This window comes from Spermophilus citellus (assembly GCF_964194105.1).
Source record: "Spermophilus citellus genome assembly, chromosome: 4".
NCBI lineage: Eukaryota > Metazoa > Chordata > Mammalia > Rodentia > Sciuridae > Spermophilus > Spermophilus citellus.
In genome coordinates this window covers 22,015,135-22,042,624 of record NC_138185.1, presented here as the reverse complement: position 1 = coordinate 22,042,624, position 27,490 = coordinate 22,015,135, and the positions used below count along the sequence as shown (strand labels likewise).

Sequence of the window (27,490 nt, the reverse complement as noted above, 5' to 3'; positions counted from 1 at the left end):
ATTTATTCCTTTCCTGTGTTTTGTACTTCTGCTGTCTATATGTCTATATTATAAATATTTTTACAGTCAGTATTATAATCAATATTTACCTATCTTTAACCACATTTCACTTTTTCCTCCTTTCTTAATTTCTATGCATCTATCTAGAATCACTTTCCTTCTTCCTAAAGAACTCCCTCTAATATTTATCTTTAAATATTAATGGTTTTCTTTCATTTTAAAAAATATTTTTGGCTGGGCATGGTGGCACACGCCTGTAATTCCAGTGATTTGGAAGGCTGGGGCAAAAGGATTGCAAATTCGAGACCAGCCTCAGCTATTTAGCAAGGCCCTAAACAACTTAATGGGACCCTGTCTCAAAAAACTTAAAAGGGCTAGGGATATGACTCAGTAGCTAAGTGCCCCTGGGTTCAATCCCTGGTACCAATCTGTTAAACCCACCTGCTATATTATTTTTTTTCCTCCTTTTATGGTATTGGATTGTACCCAGGGCCTCCTGCATGCTAGGCAAGAGCTCTACCACTGAATGACTTTCTCAGCCCTCTTCACTTTATTTTGAGGCAGGTCTCACTAAATTACTAAGGCTGGCCTCAAACTTGGCAATCTTCCTGCTTAGCCCCCTGAGTCAGTGGAATTACAGCCTGTACCATTCTGCCTGGCTCCATTAATTACAGTTACTAAATTTTTTTAGTGCTAAACTTTCAATTTGATACTCTGATAAATTTTGGTTCTCTTAAGAAATTTTTTTTATAACAGGGAGTGAACCCAGAAGCATTGAACCTTGAGCCACACCCTCGGCCCTTTTTATGTTTTATTTTGAGACAGGTTCTCACTAAGTTGCTTAGGGGGCCTCACAAAGTTGCTGAGGCTGGCTTTGAACTCTCTGTCCTCCTGCCTCAGCCTCTTGAGCCTCTGGGATTACAGGCACATGCAACTGCACCCTAATAAAATTTTTTTTTCAGTACTGGGAATTAAACCCAGGGGGGTTCTACCACTGATATCCCCAGCCCTGTTTATTTCTTATTTAAGACAGGATCTTGCTCAATTTCCCAGACTGGTCTTAAATTTGCAATCCTCCTGCCTCAATCTCCTGAGTCACTGGGATTATAGGTGTGCCACCACACCTGGAATTCTAGTACTTTTATTTGCATTTTTTAAAGAATCTTGATCAATCTGGTATGGTTTGTTAATTTTATTAGTCCCCTAATATTTGCTCCCCTTGGACTAATTATGTCGTTCTTTTCCAGTAGCTCACATCAATGCTCAAGTTGTTTTTCAGCCTGTCCTTTTTTTACAGGTTTTGAAGCCTGTGCCTTTCTCTCCAAGTACAACTTTAGCCATATCTGACAAGTTAAAATATGCACTTTCTTTGACCAGTGGGTTATTTAAAAATGTATGTTTTTGTTTTAAATGCATTTGGAGATTTATTAATCACATTTTCATTACAGGTTTCTGACTTAGATGTATGAATGTTGAAAACATTTCTGTGTGCTAGCCAGTTCTTTTTTATTTTATTTTATTGGAGAGGGGGAGTGCGGGGGATTTAGCCCATGGGCACTTTACCACTGAGCCGTATCACCCACCCTTTTTATTTTTTATTTTGAGACAGGGCCTCTCTAAGTTGTTTAGGGCCTAAGTTGCTGAGGCTGGTCTTGAACTTGTGATCCTCCTGCCTCAGCCTTTGAGTCACTGGGATTACAGGCATGGGCCACCGAAGTTCTTTAAAATGTGTTGTATACTTTATTGCTGAGCATGCTCTCAGTTTTAATGAATGGCCCACATTGTATAAGAATAAAGCAGATTTTATAGATATTGTGTTTAGAGTTCTATATTTTATCCTTTAAAAGCTCATTAAGTATTCTCTGAGTCTAATCCTTTGGGGGCCACTTTACCTGTTAGCTACTGAAACAAGTATGTTGTGTCCTTGATCCGATGGTAGATACTGCTTCTTACTGTCTCTCACTTTTCACTTTACATTTTTTAAGTTATATTATTAGATACTTACGAGTTAAGAATTTTTTTCCCCATTTAAGTAATTGGGAGTTAAGAAATGTTTTAAGGGGTTGGGGTTGTGGCTCAGTGATATCGCTTTCACCTAGCACATTGGAGGCCCTGGGTTCCATCCTCAGCACCACATAAAATTAAAGAAAGAAAGAAAGTAAAGGGTTAATTAAAAAAAAAGAAAAAGAAGAAATGTTTTAAATTTCCTGGTGAATGGAAACTTTGGCCAATATGTAGGGACCTGAGTTTTTGGCTCAGAATCCACTCTTACATATTGGAGCTCTGTCAGTGTTCTTTTTTTAGTGTTTACCTGGTATACCGTTTTCTTATTTGTAAACTTTCTGTGTCCTTAGGTTTCGGTGTGTCTCTGATCAACACAATACACCATGTGTCTTTCCAGGGATCTTTTCTGCTCCGCTCTCAGCCTCTTAACTACTACTTTTCTGCTTTGCTTCAATGAAGACACGGGGCCTCCCAACATCCCCACCCCAAGTCCTAGGCGGCCAGCTTCCATGTCATAGAGGGGTTCCATCCTCTGGCCTCGCACCCTACCTGGGCCCCTCCACTCCTCTCAGAACCTCTGTGGGTGGCCTTTTCACTTTCTTCATAGTGTCCTTTGAAGCAGAAACTTTTTTTTTTTTTTTTTGGTTCCAGGGACTGAACTCAGGGGCACTTGGCCACTGAGCCACATCCCCAGCCCTTTTTGTATTTTATTTAGAGACAGGGTCTCACTGAGTTGCTGAGGCTGGCTTTGAACTCATAATCCTCCTGCCTCAGCCTCCCGAGGTGCTGAGATGATAGGCATGTGCCCCCGCACCCGGCTATGAATAAGACAGTTTTTGTTTGGGATTCATTTGACTTTCTAGCTCTTTGGACTAGTGTTATTAGCCATTTCTAGAAAATTCTTAACCATGATCTCTCCAAATATTTCTTTCATTTTTTCTATTCTCCCCTTTTTGTACAGTTGATAGGTACATATTCTTTTTCATCCATGTCTCCCGATATTTTTTTTCTTTTTCTTTTTTTTGGTAGGGGGAGGTCTGGGAACTGAACCTAGGGGTACTTTACCACTGAGCTTCATTCCTAGTCCTTTATTTTTTTTTATTTTGGGGGCTGACCTTGAACTGTGATCCTCCTATCTCAGCCTCCCAAGCCACTGGGATTACAGGCGTGTGCCACAACTCCCAACAGTCCCATTCTCTTTTTCATAGTACTTTCTAGTATATTTATTTGCTGCTTCTGTTTCTTTTTTTTTTTTTTTTTTTTTTTTAATTTTTAATATTTTTTATTTATTTTATTTTTAGTTCTCGGCGGACACAACATCTTTGTTGGTATGTGGTGCTGAGGATCGAACCCGGGCCGCACGCATGCCAGGCGAGCGCGCTACCGCTTTAGCCACATCCCCAGCCCCTGCTTCTGTTTCTTAAAGGTGCCCAGGTGCAATCTTACAGTCAGTTTTCTGCAGGGTGAACCTTGTGCCGCCTGTGGCCCTGGCTCTGCGTTTCTCTTGCTCTGGTGCCGCAGAGCTCCTGTTTACCACCTTCCACTGTCCTATCATCCATCACTTTTTGAAGCACCTCTGTCTCAGCTTCAGACCTCTCTTTTACATATTCCTAGCTAAATATCCCAGTTTCATCTATTTCCTGGCACCACTTTTCTGGTGAACGTGCTGTGACAGTTCCTGGGGCGTCTGCTGCCCTCCTGTTTTGGTTCTTTTTCTTACGACCTTCATCGTGAGGCACGTCCTCCCTCAGTGTGCTCTTGTAAGTAGCTCCTGTGGGAGATGGACCAGGACCATCCGAGGCTGGCAGGTGGTGATGCCCACCCCAGGCATTTGCCTTTTCCTTGCCACAGAGCCACAGGAGGCAGAGCTCACCCTTTCTCTCCTTGGTGTTACTTTGACTTCTGTGTCCTTGGCTTTTCAGGGCCTCCTGGCGGGGTGAGGGGATAATACTGTCTTTATGCTGTGACTTTAAAACTGGAAGTCACACTAAAAAATCAACTTCATGCTCTTGAGCTGAACAGTTAGTGGTTAGGATGTTTATTTTTGAAACTCTTTGGTTGGATTCTATTTGCTTATGTTTTATTGAAGGCTTTCATATTTATGTTAATAATCAAAGTGCTCTTGGCATGTTGGACGGCCCACAGCGTTTCTGAAGTAAGTTATACTATTTTCCATGTAGTCTATATGTAAGGTAGGATTTTCTGTTCCTTGAAGGTTATGTAAAAACCTCGCAGATAGGGCTGTCCCTTCTCCCGAAGAACCTACCACATACCACACTAGGGCTGCACTGGCTGCCTTCATTCGTCATTTGAATACTGACCCAGACACTGAGGACAAACAAGCATGTTTCTTTTGAGGGGAAGATTTTTAACTTCTGTTTCAACTTAAAAAAAAAAAATACTTAGTAGTCTAGCCAGGAGCAGTGACACATACCTGTAATCCCACTGACTTAGGAGGCTGAGGCTGGAGGATCACAAGGTGGAGGCTAGCCTGAGCAACTTGGCAAAACCCTGTCTCAAAATAAAAATGGGCTGGGATGTAGTTCAGTGGTCAAGTAGTTGCCTAGCAAATACAAAGCCCTGAGTTCAAGTTCTGACTTCTGAAGAAAAAAAAAAAAGTCAAATTTTCATTTCTTTGAGTCCTTGGTGGCAATTTATATTTTTATGAAAATTTTTCCATATAAGCTTAATTTCCGAATTTATTGCCATAAAATGTCCTTAGGAAGTAAGAAACAGGGATCACTTTATCTATATTGTTTGCATTTTTGTCAGAATGGATTAATGTGTAAATAAATGAAGATCCAGCCCATTGCCAGATACTGACTTATATATGTGTTCCTGACCCACTCCAGCAACCCTGTGCTTGGCTAAGTCGGCTTTTCCCCCTTTCTCCCTCAGTCTTAGGAAAAGTCCTCAGTGCTGTGGGCAGCGCCCAGCTACTGATGTCCCAGAAATTCCAGCAGTTCCGGGGCCTCTGTGAGCAGAACTTGGTGAGTGTGACTCTTGTCCCTTCACAAGCCTCTGTAACCTCCATAGCATGGAGAAGGTCCTGCTTCCTCATGGCACTGGGAAGATGGTCGCAGTGTATTCCCGTGCCTAGCACAGGACAGAACCAGGAGTGGCGCTCCTGAAAGATCATTGACCACAGAGTCAGAACAGCCATGTGAGCATTGGCCGGTCAGCACTGACCGACTTCTCTGTAGTCCTCTCTATACCCAAGACAGCACGCAAGGTAAGAACTGAAGGAACGCCCCCGCCAGCCTCGGTGGGCCTCCTCTCCAGGTCACCTGTCAGGAGGACAGAGTCTCTGTGGTGAACCAGCAGGGAGGACTTCCAGGAGTGGGGCCAGTGGCACTTGTGGGTTGTATTTTCATGGAACAAAGTGACAGGAGGGAGACAGCATGGGTCCAGTAATCAGTGTACCTGGAGTGAGTCCAGCGTGTCCCCACCTCACTGGCAGACCCCAGTCAAGAGTGTTTCTTCCCTGTAAAATGAGAATCCCTGGGTCTGTGGCATCCATGAGGAAATGGTCCTGCGGTGGTGACGATGGCCTGGGTCCACAGGCGTGGGCTGGGCCTGTTCTTGTGACTAACCGGTTTCCTCCTTCCAAGGGCCCACCTGCCTCTGGGGCTGACACCAACATGGAGCTGGCTCTGTTTACTCACCCAGCTACTGACACAGGCACTGGGAATCAGGGAGCAGGACTAGACTCAGAAGCCCCTCTAGGACTGGCAGGGCCAAGGGACCATGTGTGGGCAGGAGGACAAGCTTCTGCCTTGCCCACCCACTGATCACCTTCTGCCCCACAGAACCCTGATGCCAACCCACGTCCAACAGCCCAGGACCTGGCAGGGTTCTGGGACCTGCTACAGCTGTCCATCGAGGACATCAGCATGAAGTTTGATGAACTCTACCACCTCAAGGCCAACAGCTGGCAGCTGGTGGAGACCCCCGAGAAGAGGAAGGTGAGCATGGAGCAGTGCGGAGGGGAAGTCCAGGGACAAATTCCTGGTCGACAATAACGCTGCCCACATCGGTCAGTGCTGCTTGGCTCCCTTCTCCGTGTGTCGTCTTGAGCTGGGGCTCACGTCCATCACTGCCGGGGTCCATGCTTGGCACTTGTCCAGCCTGCTGCTCGCTCTGTGTAGTTGAGGCTGCCCCCTGAAGCATGCCAGCCTGCCCTGCATGTTCAGAGAAGGGGAGTCCTGGGAGAGATGTGGCCGCGCCACAGCACTGGAGACGTGGCTGTTAGAACTTTGCAATCAGCCAAATGGTCCCTTCTCCTGGGGCCTTACTGCCAGGAGTGCTGGGGTCTGGACCTGTTCCCCCTCCTGTGGCAACAGCCTCTTCCCTGAGGCTCACGCTTCCTTTTGTAAATCAGTAGGACCTGCCGTGTTGGGCTGTGGCCCCTGTAAGTTCTGATCCCCAGGAGAGCATGCAGAGTGTGACCAGGGAGTCGGAGGCCTGTCTCTGACTGGAGGACTTAGGCTGGTTCTTGCCTGAGCCTCAGGCTCCCAGTGGCTCAGAGCAGGGTGGGAACAGGTGACCTGTCTGTCCTTTACTGCTAGAACATTCTAGGATTCTGGCTTGCTTTTTGCTCCTCTGCCTTGTGCTACTCCCACTATCATCGCTTCTTGTGGCTTCCTGGTTCCAGGTGTGTTGCCTGTGCCCAGTGCAGGGAGGCTGGGGTGGGAGATCCAGCTGCAGCATTTAGTTGGGGGCAGTGCCACACAAAACGTGGCACCTTTATTTTATTTTTGTTCCCTCCTCACTGTCTTACTAAAGGAAGAGAAGAAACCACCCCCTCCGGTCCCAAAGAAGCCAGCCAAATCCAAGCCAGCAGTGAGCCGCGACAAGGCCTCAGACGCAGGAGACAAGCAGCGTCAGGAGGCCCGCAAGAGACTTCTGGCAGCCAAGCGGGCAGCTTCCGTGCGGCAGAACTCGGCCACAGAGAGCGCAGACAGCATCGAAATTTATGTCCCTGAGGCCCAGACCAGGCTCTGAGACCATAAAGAAAGAAGGAAGGAAACAATTTTAAAGTGTTTAAAAAACACACACAAAAAAAAATCTTAATGAGAATGGAACAAAATTTTCTCAACCTTTAGTATGGTTATTCTCTTTAGAGACCCTGAGCCAACTTTCAAATTGACGCATACAAGGGCTCACGATTTGGCTTTTTTGGGTCCCTCCCAGCTTTAGGTTATGAAGACTTCACACACACAAATTCAACAAAGCTAAAAACTCTCTTCCCTCCCGCTGGCCGTGGTGGACTGGACAGGTGGACTTCGGCAACTCCCGGCCCAGCCTCAGACTGCGGTCTTTTTACTTGTTCTATCTAATGAGAACTTCAACTAGCTTGTTTACAAGACGACGACCGTCCAAGGGCAGCCTTGGGCACCTGCCATGTCCCTCCTTTTCCCAGCTACCCCGCGCTGACCTTGGATTTTTCATTCTTACATTTTTCTTTTCCCTTCAGAGCTCACACAGGAGACGCCACCATGGCCAGCGGCTTCTGTGTCTCCACCTCTGGGGTCGAGGCCGGGAGAGCAGAGAGCCGGAACGCCCCCCCCCCACCACCAGTGCTCACACATAGTCTCCCACGCACGCACTCACGCACGCAGGCACAGGCCGAGGGCCTCCCGCTGCCCCAGGCGATGTCGGACAGGACTTGCCTCTGAGCAGAGGAGGAACGCGCTGGTCTCTGGGGGAATGAGGCACAGCCACGGTTGCGCGTCCAGACTCCAGTCTTTCCCTTCTCTCCAGCCCCTTCTTCCTTCAGCAAAAGAAAATTTAGGACTCAGAGTGGCTTCCAGGGGCTGGCTGTCCTTGGCCGCGCCTGTGTCCAGTGCCCAAGGGCAGGTGGCGGTGTCTGTACGTATGTGTACATATGCACATAGACCTTAGAGTGTATATTTAACAACGCCTCTGCCCACCTGCCACCTGCGCCACCACCGGCTCTCGGGGCACTTGGCAGGAGGCGGGTGTGTGAATAGCATATATTTTTACATGTACTATATCTAGGTGTGTGTACAAGTGTGTGTAAAAATATAGACCTTGTGTGTAAGCAGCCCCCCCCCTTTTTTTTTGTCCCTCCCACCCACACCCGCCAGCACAGCCTCTTTGAGTTTTCCGTCCGTTCTGTTTTTTTAACCCAATCCTCCCTCTCCCTGCCCCATCCCTTCTCCCGGGTGTCAGGAGCCCTGAGCTGCAGAGGCCCGGGCCTACAGGGCGGGGTGGGGCAGGCCAGGCAAGGGCAGCGGGGCACTGGGCATGCCAGGGGCTGCTCGGTACTGGGCATACAACTCCAGGGCATTGGAGACATCCTCTTGTCCGGCGCGTGCTGCAGGGGGTACCCCTGGGTGAACCAAGGGCCTGCTCTGGGGCCCCAATCCAGCTTGGCCGCCGTCTGTGACCTTGGGCAAGTCACTTGACCTCTGTGTGCCTCAACTTCCTCCTCTGTAAAATGGGGACAGTCCCTGCCCCTCCCTACCTCACAGGCATGTTGTGAGAATAAATGAGGTAACGTGTACCCCGGCTCCGGTGTTATTGCAGTTCGTGGGCCGGGCTGGGGGAGGGGAGTGGCAGTAGACGCCCCAGGAAGCAGACAGGCCAGTTCCGACTGTCTTGCGCCAGCTCTGTGATCCTGGGTGAAAAGGCCAGTCGCACGTCTGGCCTGGGAAGCTAGAGTGCAGCATTTGCCCTGCAGCTGCCTGTGAGAAAAGGCTCCCTGAGGAGCTGCTCCTACAGAGCCCCGTGGGCTGGCCTCGGATCCGACTCTGCACATCTTCCAGGACAGGCTACCCAGTGCCCAGTGCCGCTTCCCCCGGGCAGCACGTGTACCAACACACTTGCCAAGCTCAGGCCGGGGAGTCAGCTTGGTCACCGCCTCTGCCTGACTCACCTTTAAAAGGTGCAGGGCTGTGCAGGCCGCACAATCTCACTGGGCAGGAGAGACCCCAATAGTGTGGCTCTGGGGGTATAGCTCAGTTGGTAGAGTGCTTAACTCGAATGCCCAAGGCCCTGGGTTCTAATCCCCAGCACCACAAAAAAAGAAAAAGAAAAAAAAAAAAAACTCAGTGATGAGTTCAAGTCTACAACAGAGAAGGGGATGCTGTGGAAGGAGGCTGCGGAACGGGAGCTGGTTCCTCCAGGTTGGGTGGGAGCATTCTGGTCCCCACCAGAAGATGGGGAACTGAGCAGCTTTGGGGGTAAGAAAGTGCATTCCAGGCAGAAGGCATGGTAGGTGCCAACCCTGCCTACCAACTGAGGGAGAGAAAATGCCTTTAGAAAGCCCTCAGGCCAGACTCTGGAACCACAGTCACCATTTCCTCTCGGTCCAGCCAAACCAGGCTACCAGTGACCACAGGTCTCCCTTTCCCAAGAGCTTTGTCCAGACTGCCTATCCCGTCACCAGCCAGCCCCGTGAGCCCACCCAACCCTGTAGCCAGCCCCCTGTGCTCAGAGCAGCGTGCCCTCATTCCTGGCTCCCAGTGTCTGGTGGTGGTGGCTGAGTGTCAGTGACCATGGGACGCTGGTGCACTCCTGGAGCTTATGCCTTCCCAGACCTACTCCTGCCCTGAGACCAACCAGGGTGAGCTCAAGGTGAGTGAAGAGGGTCCCAGCAGCCAGCCGTGAGTGAAGGCAGTGAGGAATCAAGCTGGGCTTCAAGGCCACCAGCAGGTAGCAGCCCAGCTGCCCCTGTGGGCCTGGAGGGCCTAGGGTGGCCCTTAGCTCTTCAGAGACTGAGGGTTTCTGCTACAGCAAGAGGCCCAGGAAGGACCCTGCTGCCCATATCAGAAGCACCAGCTGATGAGGAGCAACATGCAGAATCTGGGCCTCTACTCCTGGCAGAGTGGCACCAAAACAAGTTGTGCAACTCCCAAGAATGAAGATGTTTCATGCCTGGCAATCCTACCATTATCACTCTCAAATTCAACAGAATAATGTTCCAGACAGGGCCTCCCTTACCCAGGAGAGCATCAGAGCCCAGGCACTAATGTCACCTAAAGTGCCAAGCTCCAGGTGCCCGAGTAATGCTCCTTAGGGTTTTTCCCTGTCCATCAAGGGTCCAGTTAAGGTTCGTTCATTTTGTTACCATGTTTCTCTAGTATCTGAATCAAAAAATTTCCCTGCCTTTCTCTTTGTTTTCCTGATAATTATATGTTAAAGTAGCCAAGCATCTCATAGAATGTTGCATAATTTGGATTTATTATGTTTTCTTTTGACTAGATTCAGAGTAAACAGTTTTGACAAGATTATGACTTAGATGATGTCCCACCTTCCACAGATGGCACTCTTCCACCAGGAAGACGTGTCACCTTGGGAAAGGCTAAGAGCAGCTTCCCAGAGAAGCTGGGAAAGAGTCCTTGGCTTCAGTGTTTCCAAAGCCCAGTCTCTGCCAGGACAGAGGGGAGCCCAGGCAGAGGCAGGAAGCACCCCTGGAAAGCTACAAGATGGCCAGGAAAGGGGCCCATGGGAACAGAAGGCCATAAGCCACTCATGAGTCCCTGGAACCCCCACACAGGGCTGCGCACCTGAGAGCAAGGAGGCCCAGCTTTCCTCTCTAGAACCCCAAGCTCCCTGAAGATTGCAAGTCCCCAGAGTCCTGCAGAGACCTCACCCCCGCCAGTATCAGCACTGGGCTCAGGGACCTTAAGAACAGCAGGACAAGAGTCATTGCTCCCCGCCATGCATGGCCCATGCAGGTGAATGCTGTTGCCACAGCGTCTGGGCTGGTTCCAACAGTGGCAGTGTCTGGCAGATGCTGCAAACCAGCCCGTCTCCACTGCCATTCCAGCCCCTTCCATGTGGCAGCCAGGGGGAGGCTTTCAGAATGCCCGCGGGGTTGCCCAGGTGGCGCACACCTGTAATCACAATGGCTCAGGAGACTGAGACAAGAGGATCTTGAGTTCAAAGTCAGCCTCAGCAAAAGTGAGGTGCTAAGCAACTCAGTGAGACCCTGTCTCTAAATAAAATACAAAAATAGGGCTGGGGATGTGGCTCAGTGGTTGAGTGCCCCTGAGTTCAATTCCCAGTACCCCCCCCCAAAAAAAAGTATAAATGGTTGAAGGCTGGGGTGTGGCTCAAGGGTGGAGCACTTGTCTAACATGCATGAGGCCCTGGGTTCAAGCCCCAGTACCAAAAATAAAAAGTAATGGGGCACTTGCTTAGCATGTGTGAGACACTGGGTTCAATTCTCAGCACCACATATAAATAAATAAATAGATAAAGTTCCATCAACATTAAAAAAAAAAGGAATGGGTGAAAGTTTGAAGAAGAACAGAAAATTCACAGTGTCAAAATAACTCCCAGCAAATTATTTGGTAATAAAAATGTTCATTACAAAGGGGGTTAGTAGTAACTTTCTGTAGGCAGACACTGCCTGAACAAGGTAGTCAAAGTTAATATCACTTGCCTGCACAGTGGTGCACACTGTAATCCCAGCTACTCAGGAGGGTGAGGCAGGAGGATCACAAATTGAAGACCAGCCTCCACAATTTAGCAAGACCCTATCTCAAAATAGAAAATAAAAAGGACCATTGGGGACCCTCAGCTACTTTCTGGCTAGACTGACAACTCCTACATTTAAATCCACAGCCTGAGGATATAACTCAGTGGTAGATGTTCTGGGTTCAGTCCACATCACCAAAACAAAGTTAGTATCGCCTACAATGAGGACAATAGCTACTTCAAGTCTCTGGGGTGAAGCACTGAGAAGGGCACCCCACACAGCAGTTGTATCCCTGTAAAAAAAATGTAAAATCAGGAGCCCAGCAGGGCGCACCTGTAATCCCAGCTCCTCCAGAGGACCTCAAGCCCAGGAGCTAGAGACCAGCCTGAGCAACATAGTGAGATCGTGTCCCCTCCTCAAAAAAAAAAAAAAAAAAAAAAAAAAAAGAACCTGAAGCTAATCAAGTGAGCACAAATTAACAGCCTGGGCTCTCCAAATATGTGTCAAGAAAGAGAAAGAAGAGCTAAGACACACTTCCAGATCAAGAAACTAAAGACATCTGGATACTGAAAAAGCGTGACAAAAATATATGACAAAACCTCACCTACCCACTCATGATAAAAAACAGCCAGCCAAGTAGGAATGGAACAGAATTTCCTCAAGCTATATAGGGCAGCAAAAAAAGCTTCAGAGTGCTCACCCCACTAGTAAAAGTCTGAGGCTTCCCCCTAAGATCAGGAGCAAGGCCCAGAGGGCCTCCTCACCACTTCTACAAGGTCTTGTGTCCAACTACAACTAAAAAATAGATATTTTTTTTTAATTGTAGTACCAATTATTTCCTTGCCTGATTGTCTTGGCCAGAACCTCCAGTAGTATAGATACACAGTTAGGAGGTTTTGGCCAAGACAATCAGGAAAGGAAATAATTGGTACTATAATTTTTTAAAAAATATTTATTTTTTAGTTGTAGTTGGACACAAGACCTTTATTTTATTTATTTATTTTGATGTGGTGCTGAGGATCGAACCCAGGGCCTCGCATATGCTGGGCCTGCGCTCTACGGCTGAGCCACAACCCCAGCCCCAATACTACAATTTAAAAAAAAAAATTAAAATAAAAAATTAATAAGCATAAACAAAAAAAATGCCATCCAGATCAGAAATTAAGAAATAAAACTATAGTAGTAGATAAACACAATTTTCCATATAGAAAGTCCTTAGGTATCTACAGAAGAACTATTAAGATGATAAATTACTTCAGAAGGCACCAGTACGCAAAACCCAACTATATCCCTGTGCATTATCATGATACAAAGAAAAAGAAATGTTCCTTGCCCACAGCTCTGAGCTCATCAGAATCTCTAGTCATTTGTATGTATACTAGTGAGATGGGGGTGATGGGCATTTCCAGGGCAGAAACTGGTCACCAAACCACCAAGACATGACCACAGGGTGGGCCCTCAGCTCCACTTAATCATCCAGCCCTCTGCACAGAAGCCTCCACAAGACATGGCAGAACCTGGAGTGCTCCTGGGGTGGTGAGGACATGGTTCTGGACGTGGCCAGCTGAAGAGGGGTGCCCTATCCCCCAACACCCTGCTCTGTGCGTCTGTCTCCTCTTGGCTGTCCTGAGTCTACTCTTTAAAATGTCCCTACAACAGTAAGCAATCTGCGTTCCTGAGTTCCAAGAGCTTGTGAGCTGCTCTAGCAAATTATTAAATCTGGGGCTGGGGCTGGGGCTGGGGCTGGGGCTGGGGCTGAGTGTAGAGCACTTACCTAGCGTGCCTGAGGCACTGGGTTTGATTCCTGGCACTACATATGATAACCAAATAAAATAAAGGTATTGTGTCCATCTACAACTACAAAAATATTTTTTTAAAAATCTGGGGAACGGCTGTGGGAACCCCTGATGAAAGCCAAGTTGGACAGAAGTGTGGGTAACCTGGGATCCTGATACTTGTGTTTCAGGATAAAGGCACTAAACCTATGGGAGTTTTTCTTTTTCTTTTTTCTTTTTTGTAGTTGTAGATGGACACATGCCTTTATTTTATTTGTTTATTTATATGTGGTGCTGAGGATCGAACCCAGTGCCTCACACCTGCTAGGCAAGCAGCTCTACCACTGAGCTACAGCCCAGGCCGGCCAGCTAACTCCAGTTTCTGTCAGTATTGAACTGAATTGTAGACCTCCCAATAGGTGTCCCGAGAATTGAAGAGTTGGTTGGTGTGAGGGAAGAACCCTTATACTTGGTGGAAGAAGTATCATGAATAAACACAGATCAACTATCAATGAATACTCTGAAAAGGAAATTAAGAAAACGATTCCAGGTATAATAGCATCAAAAAGAACAAAATACTTTGGAATAAATTTAACAAGAAACTACACATTTTAAAAGATGTAATTTTTTTTTAGTTTTCGGTGGACACAACATCTTTGTTTGTATGTGGTGCTGAGGATCGAACCCAGTGCCCCGCGCAAGCCAGGCGAGCATGCTACCACTTGAGCCACATCCCCAGCCCCCCTTGAAAGATATAATTAAATGGAGAGGCATCCCGTGGGAGACCAACTTTACAGGTGACTGGGTCACACTCCCCTGCTGGGTGCTGAGGCGCTCAGTCACAGAAAAGTGGTCGGTGTCTCGTGCATGGGTGTGTCTTGCTACAGCCCCATGGGTGGAGCTATGCTCACCTGTTCCTTTGTAATATAACCCCTTGCCCTGTTTAGGATAGAATCTTCCATGGAAGTGCCTTGTGTGTGTCCCCTCCTCTTACTGTGCCCTTGGGTGTGGCCTACCCAGGTGTCAGTCAACCTGCTGATAGTGGACATCATGAAGATACTCAGCCCCCTGAAACCTGACCCCTTGCCTCATTTGAATAGCTTCTCCTCAATAAAAGGGGTCAGGGCGTGCTCTGGCTCTCTCTTTCTGTGGACCCTTAAGGTCAGAGGAGCCGTCACAGCGGCCCCAATAAAAAAGGTATTTGTGTCTCTTGTGTGGTTATTTCGTGCAGCCCAGTCAGCCCAGTTCAACTGGAGTGACCCCTGAGCCTTTTAGTCGTGAGAATAGAAACCCGGCAGCATCCCATGCCCCACTCCACACCAAATGATCTACCTGCAGATGCAAAGCAACCCTTATGAAATCCCAGCACCCTTTTCTGCAGAAATTGATGACCTGATCCTAAATTCACATGGGACTGCAAGGTACCCTGAAAAGCCAAAACAATCTTGAAAGAGAAGAATAAAGTTAGATGACATGCTTCACAATTTCAAAACCCACTATAAAACTAAATAAGATTATGCCCTATGGCCAAAGGGTAGATGTAGATGTACATGTCAATGAATTAGAACTCAGAGTCCAAAAATAAACCCGTACATTCACGGACAACTGACAATGCCAAACAATTCAGTGGAAAAAGAAATCTCAGCAAATGGTCTGGAACCAGCCACCACCGTGGTGCACGCCTGTGATCCAGCTGCTCTGGAGGCTGAGGCAGGAGGGTCACAAGTTCAAAGATTCAGCAGGACCTTGCCTCAAATAAAAAACAAAAAAAAAGTTGGGCTGTAGCTCAGTGGTAAAGTGCCCCTGGGTTCACTCCCCAAGACCAAAAACAAACAAACAAAAACAAATGGTGGGGGCTGGGGATGTGGCTCAAGCAGTAGCACGCTCACCTGGCATGTGTGCGGCCCGGGTTCGATCCTCAGCACCACATACCAACAAAGATGTTGTGTCCGCTGAGAACTAAAAAAAAATAAAAATATTAAAAATTCTCTCTCTCTCCTCTCTCACTCAATTCTCTCTCTCTTTAAAAAAAAAAAAAAAAAAAAAAAAAACAAATGGTGGGGCTGGGGTTGGGGCTCAGTGGTAGAGTGCTCGCCTGGCATGTGTGAGGCCCTGGGTTCGATCTTCAGCACCACATATAAATAAATAAAATAAAAAATCCATTGACAACTAAAATATATTAAAACAAAAACAAATGGTGGGGCTGGGGTTGTGGCTCAGTGGTACAGCGCTTGCCTAGCATGTGGGAGGCACTGGGTTTGATTCTCAGCACCACACAAACAAAATAAACAAATAAAATAAAGTTATAAAAAAATAGTGCTAGAAAAACTGGATAGTTAAATACAAAAGAAGGAAATTGGGTTGGACGGGTGGCACATGCTTGCCTTGGGTTTGCAATCCTCCTGCCTCAGCCTCCAGAACAGCTGAGCGGAGGTGGTGTTTTGTGGTACTGGGGATTGAACCCAGGGCCTTGCACATGCCAGGCAAGCACTCTACCACAGAGGTACATCCTCACCAAGAGCTAGGATTACAGGTATGTGGCAAAGCAATAGTTTTGGATAGTTTCTTGGATATGACACAAAATACACAAACAGCCTGCCTGTAATCCCAGATACTTGGGAGGCTGACACAAGAGGCTCACAAGTTGAGGCCAGCCTGGGCCACTTAGTAAGACCCTGTCTCAGAAAAGAGTACAAGATAGGGTTGGGGTTGTGGCTCAGTGGTAGAGTGCTCGCCTAGCATGCACAAGGCACTGGGTTCAATCCTCAGCACCACATAAATGTAAAATAAAGATATTGTGTCCACCTAATGCTTAAGAATAAATATTCTTTTAAAAAGTACAAGAGATAGGGTCTAGGGGAGGCCTCTAGGTTACTGATAGCATACCTTTGAAGGAACTTATGGGACTGGGCCTCTCTTTGCTCTCGTTTGTCCCTGCCTCACAAGGTAGGTAAGTCTACTCCAGCACACACTCTCAGAATGATGTGCTGCCAACTGATCCTGAACTGCAACTTCCAAAATTATGAGCCAAAATAAATCTTTTCTCTTTATAAACTGATTATCTCAGGTAATTGTTACAGTTACAGAAGGCAGACTAACACACTTAGTGATCTTACTCTGAAAATCTTACATTCCTAAAAATGTGAAAACATATATCAACACATAAACTCATATGCAAATGTCTGTAACAGCATTTCTCATGACAGGTAAGAAGAGGAAACCAATCAAATGTCCATTAACTGATGAATGCATTAAAAGATGGATTTCTAGCTCCGACCAGTGGTACACACCTGTAGGCTGGGGCATGGAACACTTGAACTCAGGAGTTCAAAGCCAGACTGGGCAGGTATTTTTACACCCATGTTCATAGCAGCATTATTCATCCATTTACTCTGTGTGTGTGTGTGTGTGTGAGTGTGTGTGTGTGTCTTGATGGTTATTTGGAATCCAACCCAGAGCCTCCCACATGCTAAGCAGGTGCCCTACCACTGAGCTACACTCCCCCCAATTGTAACAGCATAATTTAGTATAGCCACAAGGTAAATATCCATCAGCAGAATGAATACAAAAGCAAAATATGGCATAAAACTGCCGCGTCCGGCAAAATGGACCGCGTCCGGCAAAATGGACCGAGTCCGGCGGGAGACGTCGGGATTAAAAAAGACACAGGAGTCCGAGGTCCTTCATCCAGGGGGAATCTGACTTTATTATCTCAGCTCATACTTATATATTTCTTTCAGATAGAAGGGAAAGTCACTAGTAGGCGGGAGCAAGGAGGAGGGGAAAACAGGTGGTTCACGTCGACTCATAATGAGCCTTCAACCAGGAACCTTATCAGACCCAAGCAGGTCAGGACGTTCCCACATGACCATCATAGGCTGAATAATATGAAAACAGACACCACAAATCCTTCAAGGCCTTGTGAGCTCCTTCAAGGCCCTGTGAGCTGGCCTCTTTGACGTGCACAACAAGAAACCAGGGCTGGATCCAAGCCCTGGGGGCCGGGGGGAGTCCGTGCCAGCATAAAACATGATAGAATTTCATACAATTCGACCTTAAAAAGGAAGGAAATTCTGACATATATTGAACTTGGATGAATCTTGAGGACATTATGCTAAGAAAAATAAGCCAAAATAAATAAACAAATAAGCCAGTCACAAAGGGACAAACACTATCTGGTTCCACTCATATGAGGTTCCGAGAGTCATCAGATTCATAGAAGCAAAGCTGAATGGTGTTACCAAAGCTGGGAGAAGAGGGGACCTGCAGTTAGTGTCTAATGGGCACAGAGTCCCAGCTGGTGGCTGCACTACAAAGAAACCTACTTAACAGCACAAATCTCCACACTTGAAAAGGGCCAAATGGCAAGTTTTTTTTTAAATTTTTTAATATTTATTTTTTTTTAGTTTCCAGCAGACACAACATCTTTGTATGTGGTGCTGAGGATCGAACCCAGGCCGCAGATATGCCAGGCCAGGCCAGCGCGCTACCGCTTGAGCCACATCCCCAGCGCCCCCCCCTCCAAATGGCAAGTTTTATATTATTTTACCACAAACATGCAAACAAAAGAACCAGGGAGACAAATAAGCAACACAAGATCTTGACTGGATCCTTGGTTGGAACAAATTTCTATAAATGACAAACTGAGATAATTAGCACACCTGGAATATGGATTGTAAATTCGGTAATTGAATCAATGATTTTTAAAAATTTTTGCAATTGTACTAGGATATGTAAGACAATACTCTTTTTTGGATGATACTGAAAATTTAGGGGTAAAAGGGCATGATGTATACTGTTTATTTTCAAATGGTTGAGATGGAGATAAATATATATATATATATATATATATATATATATATATATATATATATATATAGAGAGAGAGAGAGAGAGAGAGAGAGAGAGAGAGAGAGAAGAAAAGCCAAAGGAGAACCTAGATGAAGGTATACAGGAGTACTTTGTACAATTCTTGTAACTTGTAACTTTATTGTAAGCCTGAACTTACGTAAAAAATAAAGTTGTTTTTTTTTAAATTTAATATGTCCAAATGAAAATCACTCCCAAAACCTGCTCCACCCACACGTGTCCCACCCGCATCTCAGGAAATAACCGCTCTATCTTTCCGGTTGCTCAGACTCAAAACCTTGGAGTCAACCTTGATTTTCCCTTTCACCCCACCCCCGTGCACCGCAGCCCTATTGGCTGCACCAACAGAAACACGCCCGGGAGCCCACCCTTCTCCACCCGCACTGCTCGCCTCCCGTCCGAACCGAACCGTCGGGGCTGGGCGGCCTCCCTACTCTCCCTGCTTCGTCCAGGACCCCCTCCTCTATCCAAGGCAGGCTGCAGACACAAGCAGGTCGCCCTCCCTTCTGCTCAGATCCACTGAACAAAACTCCTGCTTCTCAGACCCCGTCCTGCCGCTCCCTGGCCCGGAGCCCAGGGAGCTCCACTGGGGGCTCACTCCACCACTGCAGCCTGCTCAGAAGTCACTTCCCGGGAGGTTGCCTGCACCGCACCACACACCCCAGTCACTCTGCCCTCGTCTGCTTTTTTCTCCATCCAGGCTCCTCGTCCTCAGTCCTAGACGCTCGGAGTTACGTGCTCGTGGCATCGCCCTCCACAAACCCAGCGCGTCCTGGGCGGGCGGCCGTGGCGCACCGCTGCGTCCCCAGCACCTTGCCAGGCGGATAGCAGGTGCCCCTGACGGCTTACAGAGTAAGTAACTGGGGGCTGGAAAGTTCCCCAGGAGGCTGTGTTGGCCCCTGGCCTGAGGACGATTGGTCCTTTGCGACATGCAAGTTGTCCAGCTCAGCCTCCGACTGGAAGAGGCCATACTTGGCCTGCTGGGAGCCAGTCCTCCCACGGGACTCGCGCTGGACAGCAGGGCCTTCGGGAAAAAATCCGGGGAGGAGTCTGAGAACCGGGGGACCCCCGGAGGCTCTGCCTCCTCGCCCCCATCACCTGCCCTCCCTGTACCCAAGAAGGGCCTTGTCGCCTTTGGAGACAGGAGGGGCAATGAAGTCGGGTGTCCACCCCCCCTCCCCGCCTGCACGTGAAGGCCAAATAAGGCCGGGGGGCTGCGCGGCCCCTCCGCCCGGGCCCCGCCCGGCCCAGCACGCACATTCTTCTGCCTTGTAAGGCGCGGCCGCCTCGCCGCCTGGCCCCGCCCCGGCCCCGCCCCCGGGCTCAGGCCCCGCCCCCGCCCCGGCCTGAGCGGGAGCCCCAACCCCGGCCAGAGCCAGAGCCCCGGCAGAGCGCATCGCCAGCCGCGCCTCTCCGCGCCCCAGCGCCTCTCAGCACCAGGTGGGAGCCCGCCCCGGCCAGCGCAGGGTGTCTACAGTAGGTGGTCGGACTGGCCGGCGACGCGGCCGTCACCGGCTCTGCGCAGGCCCCAGGGACAGGGAAGGCAAGGGTCTGCTGGGCGTGGACAGCGGTGCGGGCTGGGCTGCGAGTTCGCTCGCTCCCAGGGGGGTCCGAGCCTGAGGCTGGGCGGCAGCGGGACTGTCCCCGGATCTGGGAAACAGTGGTCCTTTGGCGAGGGAACAAGTTGTCCCGCTCTGCCTCTCCACGCCCAGAACTCGGGGGTCCCAGAGGGGTGTTGAGGTGGCCGGCACTCCATGACTCAAGAAGCCATGTGCCTCTGGGATGCTGAGCCCTGCCAGCCTCCATGCCCTTCCAGAGCATCCATGTCCCCTCTCCTATCTCATTCCCACACCCTGGGACAGGAAAGAGGGATGGTGACCAGGAGCATGTGTGTCGTCTGTCTTTCTCACACACACACACTCACACCAAGTGCTGTGTGTTTTGATCCTGGAGCTGCCCCCCTCTGGGCCATCTTCTCAGCCTCCAGCTCTGGCAGGGCCCCTGGCATCGCCCAGTCACAGCAAGGGGACACAGGCCTGATCTGGCTTCTACCCAGGTCTTTGCTGTTATGGTAGAATTTCAGACACTATAGAAGAAAGGTGACATCTGGTCACAGCCAGGCCAAGTAGCCACTGTCTGGTCTTTGGTGTCTGGGACCCTGGGGAGGAGGAAGGGTTGGCTCCAGGGCCCAAGGCCCCTGGCTTGTGTCTGACCCTGGTCTCTCAACCTGCTTGTGGCGACAGGCCTTGGCCCCTGGCAGGAGCTGCATGGTCAGCCTCTTTGTCAAGGCCTCAAGGACCTCGGGGCACAGTTTGCTGCCCCCCAACCCAAGCCTGCCAGGGTCTTGGCCTCCCCCGGCCCCTCACCCCTTAGGGGCACACATTCACCTTCTCCTGCCTGTTGCCTGAACCGCACACCTGGAGCCGCTACCCCTTCCTCCCAAGGTCACGCCAGTGGACAGAGGCGCCTGGTGCCCTCACCACATCCTGGCTGCACACCTTATTTGGCCTTCACGTGCTGGGGACCAGTGGCCTCAAAGGCACAGTGCCCCGGTGGGCTCAGAGAGAGCACGGGTGAGCCTGGGCACACCTGCCCTAGAGCTCTGCAGGCAGATGGTGACAGTGATGACCACCTCAGCCTTGGAGGGCAGAGTGGACTTCTGTGGCAGCCTTTGGTGCTCACCATGAGTCCAGGTTCCCAGAGAACAATGAGCTTGGGAAGAATTGGGCCCTCTAAGCCACAGAGAGGAGGGGGCTGGCTTCTGGGGACAGTGGCACTCCCACCCTCAGCACTTTCCCACTCCCACTCAGGTGGGCTACAGGCGGCCAGTCTCAAGACTTCAGGCAACTATGGCCCCCAAGGATGTGCTGGACTGGCCAAACCCCAGCTCAGGCATAAGCTTCCATAGGCCCAGGGCCAGCTGGACATGGTGGTGTGCATTTGTAGTTCCAGCTACTCAGGAGCCTGAGGCAGGAGGATCACAAGTTTAAGGCCAGCCTTAGCAACTTGGCGAGATCCTCATTTCAAAATTAAAAAAAATAATAAGAAGAACTGGGGATGGGGCTCAGTGGTGAAGCCCCCCCTGGGTTCAGTCCAGTACAAGGAAGGAAGGAAGCAAAAGGTCAAGGTCTCGCGGAATCTTGGATGAAGAGCAGTAGCACAGGCAGAGGAGACCCTGGACCCAGGGCTCGGAACAGAGGAGAGAGGAGCAGCCCCCCTCCTGGGCCTCTGCCTGCTGAGGGGAGCAGGACTAGGCCTTCTGGCACACAGTCCCCACAGCTGTGACAAAGACTCAGGAAGGACCTTAGTTTCCCATCTGTGCAGCAGACACCCTCAGACAGCCACTCACTCACCAAGCATCCCCAGCCCATGGTGGCCGTGGCTGTGCCAGTCGGCTGGCCCCGGGATGAGGGAGAGAGGGCTTCAAGTGTGGATGTCAAACAAGGGTGGGGAGAGCAGCTCCCAGCCGGCCCTGGCCCAGAAGAAGGGGCCCTGCAGGAGGGCCTGGGCGCAAGATGGAGGAGGGAGGGGTGCAGGCTGGGAGAGGCGGGAGGGCTCTCAAGGCCTTGAATGCCAGGCTGAAGGTCACAGGCTTGCTTAGGGGCTGGGGGCAGCAGGAACCCCCCAGCGCTTCCAAGTGGCCAGTGAATGGGACAGAAAAGATGCTAGGCTGGATCTGCACAATGAGAATAGAAACTGGCCCCTCGGCCTGGGGACCTCAGTCCCCTGAAAGCACAGGACAGGGCCCAGAACCCGTCTGTCACTCACCCAGGGGCTGGCAGACTGCCTTGGGAGGACATGCGGTGTGGGGGGTGGACTTCAGAGTTCCCAGAGCCTCCCACGGCAGCACACGGGATGGGGAGGGCTGAGGGGGAGGAAGAATGTCAGGCATGCAGCCTGCTGGTCAGGCCCCTTCTGTGGGTCCCAGGGCTCCTGGAAGAAGGCCCAGCAGAACCCCCCTCTGCCTCCCCCATGGAGCCCCATCTTGCCACTTGGAGAGAGAGAGAAAGCTGGGCAGTGAGTGCTGTCAGGATTAAAGGACATACAAGTTTAGTCCTAAATGTTCTACCCGCTTAGAGCAAAAATACCTGACTCTATGCTGGGACCATTTCAGGTGCTTTTCAAGCACTTGGTTAGTTTATCCCCATTCCCAGACGAGAACACTCAGGTTTGGAGAGAGGAAGTTGTTCAAGATCACAGAGCCCAGCTGGGTGCAGTGGTGCACCCCAGTAATCCCAGCAGTTTGGGAGGCTAAGGCAGGAGGATCAAAAGTTCAAGGCCAGCCTCAGTATTTAGTGAGACCCTATCTCAAAATATGAAATAAAAAGGAATGGGGATTTTTAAAAGGGCAGGATGGGGATGTGACTGAATGGTTAAGCACCCTTGGGTTCAATCCCCAGTACCAATAAATAAAGAAATAAAGAAATATGGCTGGGGGTGTGACTCAGTGATTAAGTGTCCCCACCCCCTGGGTTCAATCCCTAGTCTCTGCCTTTGTGAAGAACTGGGTGTTGGGAGGCCTGAGCCTGTGGGAGGCCATGAAGGCCAGGCCTGCAGCCATCTGGGGGAGTCAGGGAGAGCCCCTGACCCAGGTATGCCCTGCACCCCCTCCCTGCAGGGAAGCTCCACCCACCTCAAGCCAAGATGTCCAGCAAGCGGGCCAAGGCCAAGACCACCAAGAAGAGGCCACAGCGGGCCACGTCCAATGTTTTCGCAATGTTTGACCAGTCCCAGATCCAAGAGTTTAAGGAGGCCTTCAACATGATCGACCAGAACCGGGACGGCTTCATCGACAAGGAGGACCTGCATGACATGCTGGCCTCCCTAGGTGAGCAGGGACCAGGCCAGTGGGTGGTGCGGGCTCCCAGGGGCCGCAGGGCTGCTCCGCACTTCCTGAGCACTTCCTTTGTCACAAGTTCTGTGGTAGCCGCCCTAGGGGCAGCTGCTCGTGCTTCACACACTCTGTGGACAGGGAAACTGAGGCAAAGAGCAGTTCTGGAATGTGTTGGGGTCCAGCACAGGATTTTCAGGCTGACTGCAGAGTGGGGCCGTCTTGGGCAGATGCATGAATCGGACACCCAGTGACATTTGATTTAAAGAAGGGGGTTGGGCCAGGCATGGTGGCACATGCCTGTAATCCCAATGACTCAGGAGGCTAAGGCAGGAGGATTGCAAGTTTGAGGCCAACCTCAGCAACTTAGAGACCCTGTCTCAAAAAATAAAAAGGGCTGGGATGTGGCTCAGGGGTAAACCCATCCCTGGGTTCCATCCCAGTACCAGATAATAGTAATAAGAAACAAACAAATCATTTTATTTATTTTTTAAATATTTATTTTATAGTTGGACACAGTACTTTTGTTTCACTCAATTATTTTTTACGTGGTGCTAAGGATCGAACCCGGGGTCCCATGCATGGGAGACGAGCACTGTACCGCTGAGCCACAAACCCCAGCCCCCAAACAGATCAAACAAATCATTTTAAAAACAAAAAAGTAAATAAAAATAGAGGACTGAGCTGAATGAAAGAGTGAGCTGCGGGCCAGTGTGGGGGCACAAGCCTGCGACCCTAGTGACTTGGGAGGTCGAGGCAGGGGGCAAGTTCAAGGTCCTCCTGCGCAACTTGGTGAGACTGAGTCTCTGAATTAAAGAAGAAGGAAGAGGAGTTTGAACTGCAGGCTCCATTGTAGGGAGAGGCTGAGTCGGCGGGGGACAGGAGCCCCTCCCCCACCCCAGTGACCTCTCCAGTCAGCATCCTGGCACCTGAGGGCCCAGGGCTCACTTCCAACTCACTCTGCTCAGTGAGGAAACCGCGCCCCAGAGGCCAGGCCGCTGCTCCGCCTGTGCTGGCCGTGGGCAGCCGCTCTTGGAGCTCAGTCGTCCTGGCGAAGGCACCTGGCCAGAGCCAGGCAGGAAGTCTGGCGTCACCGGGCAGTGTGAGGTCAAGCCAACAGCCCCCGGGAAGGCCCTAGCGCTGCCCATTCCCTGCCCCTCTAACGGGCACCTGGCCTCCCACACCCTCCTGAGGCAGCTGGTGAGAACAGGCCACCTGAGGGGGGCTCACCTGGACGCTGCCCTCCCTGGCAGTGTGGCCCTGGACCGGCTCCTTGCCCATCTGTGCCCTGGCTCCTGGCCTGCGGAGCAGGAGGGACAGGTTCTCTAGAGTCAGGCCAGGCTCACTTGGAGCCTCCCTCTCCCAGGAGGTCGCCCAGCAGGGCTCTCACCTAGGGCCCTCCAGTTTCATCCAAGGGGGGACAGAAGCCAGGGGAGCGGGGTGGCCCTAGGTGCTCTACTCAAGTCCTGCGGGTCCTAGCTCTCCTAAGCCTCAGCTTCACAAACTGTCCTATAGGGACACAGCAACATGTTGAGGAGGACGTCGAAGGCTCCTCCCCATCTGGTAGACATGATTATCATTCCTAAAGGAGGAAGCTGAGGCTCAGAGAGGTTAAGTAATTTGTCCAGTGTCACACATCTAGGTGGTAGAGCTGGATGAGCCCATAAGTTCAGTCCAGTGTGAGGGCTGTGCCTGTCATCCCTATAGGTGTTTTGCAGCCGTTACCTTATTCATCTTCACAGTGCTCTTAAGAGACATGGGAAACTAAGGCACAGAGCTGGGGTGCAAATCCAGGCCTGCGTGACACCAAAACTTGCTACTTTGACCACTTTTGAAATTCTGTCTGGAGCTCAAGGTCAGGCTACCTGGGTTCGAATGGTTTGGTGTCATGCTCCCCGTTTACTGACTTGTGGCCCTGGACCAGCCTCCTTGCCTGTCTATGGAGTGGGAGTGGCAACGCTGTCTTCACGGGGTCACTGGTCCACAGATGCTCCTACCAGACGGGCAGGGTGACTGGTGGTGGCAGCCGGGGACCGTGGCAGCCGGGCCAGGCCTCAAATCAGAAGGCCGCCTGCCACAGCACCGTGCTGTCCATTGCCAAGCTGGCCACTGGGCTGGGCGGGGAGGGCAGTGCCAGGTGGGGCCTGGACGCAGCACCTACGGCCCCCGCCCGTGCAGGGAAGAACCCCACGGACGAGTACCTGGAGGGCATGATGAGCGAGGCCCCGGGGCCCATCAACTTCACCATGTTCCTCACCATGTTCGGGGAGAAGCTGAACGGCACCGACCCGGAGGACGTGATCCGCAACGCCTTCGCCTGCTTCGACGAGGAGGCCTCAGGTCAGCCCTCGGCCACCCAGGCACCTCCCCACCGCTGCCTGAGCAGCCAAAGCCAGGCCACTCCTGCTCTCTCCCAGGCCACTCACAGGACAGCCCAGGCCCACCAAGATGCCCCACTTCCTCGTCTCACCCCCACCCCCACTGTCCCTCTGCTGTAGAGCTTTCCAGAAATCAAGTCAGGCGCCCTTCTTGCCAACAAGGAACAGAAGCCAGTCCCAGCCACCCAGATCCTCTGTCCCGCAGATAGCTATCCCCAGGGACATGCTGAGTGAAGGTGGCAACAGTGGACTCGCAGTGGCCCCAGGTCTGCCTTGGCCCCAGCATGTTCAGAACATTTTCCCATCTTTATAGTTCTCTTGCCAGGTTGGGATATTTTCAGCCCTGTTTTCCAGATCAAGTAGGCACAGAGAGCTTAGGTACTTTGCCCAAGGTCACACAGCAAAGATTGGAGATTACCATTCCAACTCAGGCTGTGGAACTGCAGAGCTCCCCTGTAAAACGGTGTGCCCAGCACTCCCTGCACCCACAGCCCCACGCCCTGCAGAATTGCCCTGCAGACAGGACTAGGGCAGAGCTCTTCCTGGTAGACCCCGCAGCGCTCCTGGGCCTTCCCGCCCAAGTCCCCTGTTCCCTGAGCTGAGCACACTTGGGTGGCACCTTCCTGGCCTCTCTCCAGCCATGAGGTCTGCAAGGAAGGTGGGCTGGCGGGTCGGGGTCTGGTGCGTCCCAGCCCAGGTCCCTGCCCTCACAGACCCTGGCCCGGCCCCCAGGCTCCATCCATGAGGACCACCTCCGGGAGCTGCTCACCACCATGGGAGACCGCTTCACCGACGAGGAAGTGGACGAGATGTACCGCGAGGCGCCCATCGACAAGAAGGGCAACTTCAACTACGTGGAGTTCACCCGCATCCTCAAGCACGGGGCCAAGGACAAGGACGACTAGGCCCCGGGGGGCCCTCGGCCGGCCCTCCCTCCGCCCCACGCACACGCACCACCGGGCCGCCCAGGGGTGGGGTCCAGCCCCGAGAGACATGGGCCGAGGACCCCTGAAGGACCGTGGTCCAGGGAGACGGAAGGCCTCGGAGCGAGGGCTGCCTGTCCCTAGGCTGCCCCGGGGATGCGGCCCTGGTCCTGGTGTCAACTGCACTTCATGAGCACCCACACACGCGCGAGCTCGCCACGTCCCCAAGAGGACAGCACCAGACCCCCGCCCCTGCCCGTCCACTCTCCTGGGAGTGCTCAGGACACCTGGACACCCCTGTCCCAGGGAGGCAGAGTCTCCAATAGAAGGCTGAGCACTACTCAGGGTCTGTGACTGTGCTTTTGGTAAAATCAGGGCCCTGGGGCCCCAAATCCTCCTTCTCCTCGCCTCCCCCCACCCCACCTCCACTCCCCGGCTGCCCTGCTCCCCCTCTGACCAGAAGTCCCCAGCCCTGTGTCCCTGACACCTCAGGGCCAGGACCCCTAAGTGGGGCGGCTATGCGCTGAGCTGAGGCAGACCAGCAGAGGGAGCAGCATTGGAGCAGGGATGAGGCCAGGGTCCCAGAAGCTCAGGGAGGAGGTGGGGACCTGATCACCTGCCCTGGGTGACCCCACCCTGTCACCCCAAGCAGCCACAGGTGGGCTCTGGGCTGCACCCTCAGCAGTGGAAAGGAGGTGCCACCCCAGGACACCAGGCAGCCAGCCAAAGCCTCCTGCACCAGCTGCTGCCTTGGAACACTGGGGACGCTGGGTGGAAACGGGGAGCAGCAGACCCCGCCTGAGATCCCCAGAGGGTCTATGTGTGTTCCAGCCGCCCCAGGAGGGTCTGGGGACAGAGGCTGCACCCACCATGGCCCTGTGACCTGCTGTAGAGGTCACTGACAGACAGAGGACAGTGCAGGGCAGTATGAGATCAGGGCAAGTGGGTGTGAGCAGCACCCAGAGACCCTAACTAAGCCTAGGCTCGACCCACTCAGGTCCCAGGGGAGCCTCCTCTCCCAGTTCCAAAACAAGCCCGAAAGAGCCTCACCCCCCAACCAAGGCCAAATACTGTCCCAGGCTCAGTCCCAGCCACACCCCACCCTGTGCCCACCCAGGTCCTGGTGGGTCTCTCAGGCAAGGGTGTGCACTGGCCATCTCCCCCATGAAAGGGTCACAGGTCATCTGGGCAGGACCACTGCAAACCAAAGGCCTTCGTGGAGGAAGGTGGGGACTCATCAGGAATATCCCTGGGATCCT

The 27,490-nt window shown here is 51.5% G+C and overlaps 3 protein-coding genes across 10 annotated transcripts in view; 2 read left to right on the top strand and 1 right to left on the bottom strand.

The window, feature by feature from the left end:
* DLGAP4 (DLG associated protein 4) overlaps positions 1-8,533 on the top strand; it is a 78,579-nt gene extending 70,046 nt beyond the window's left edge. For all 6 annotated transcript variants that reach the window (XM_081292497.1, XM_081292495.1, XM_081292496.1 and 3 more), the window contains 3 exons: positions 4,903-4,994; positions 5,814-5,969; positions 6,790-8,533. In XM_081292497.1, the coding sequence (XP_081148623.1) occupies positions 4,903-4,994; positions 5,814-5,969; positions 6,790-7,008 (467 nt within the window). In that variant the 3' untranslated portion in view covers positions 7,009-8,533. The remainder of the gene's footprint in view (positions 1-4,902; positions 4,995-5,813; positions 5,970-6,789) is intronic.
* Positions 1-27,490, bottom strand: part of MTCL2 (microtubule crosslinking factor 2) — a 351,820-nt gene that overhangs the window by 98,847 nt on the left and 225,483 nt on the right. The window lies entirely within an intron of this gene.
* MYL9 (myosin light chain 9) lies at positions 18,442-26,571 on the top strand. Of its 3 annotated transcripts, none has more exons than XM_081290799.1 (5): positions 18,442-18,571; positions 18,800-18,951; positions 22,718-22,927; positions 25,109-25,270; positions 26,041-26,571. In XM_081290799.1, the coding sequence occupies exons 3-5, from the start codon at positions 22,744-22,746 to the stop codon at positions 26,211-26,213; spliced, it is 519 nt and encodes a 172-aa protein (XP_081146925.1). In that variant the 5' UTR covers positions 18,442-18,571; positions 18,800-18,951; positions 22,718-22,743; the 3' UTR covers positions 26,214-26,571. The 3 variants fall into 3 exon arrangements, with proteins under 3 accessions (XP_081146925.1, XP_081146926.1, XP_081146924.1); XM_081290800.1 differs by having other exon boundaries at positions 18,478-18,588; XM_081290798.1 differs by lacking the exons at positions 18,442-18,571; positions 18,800-18,951 and adding an exon at positions 19,402-19,539.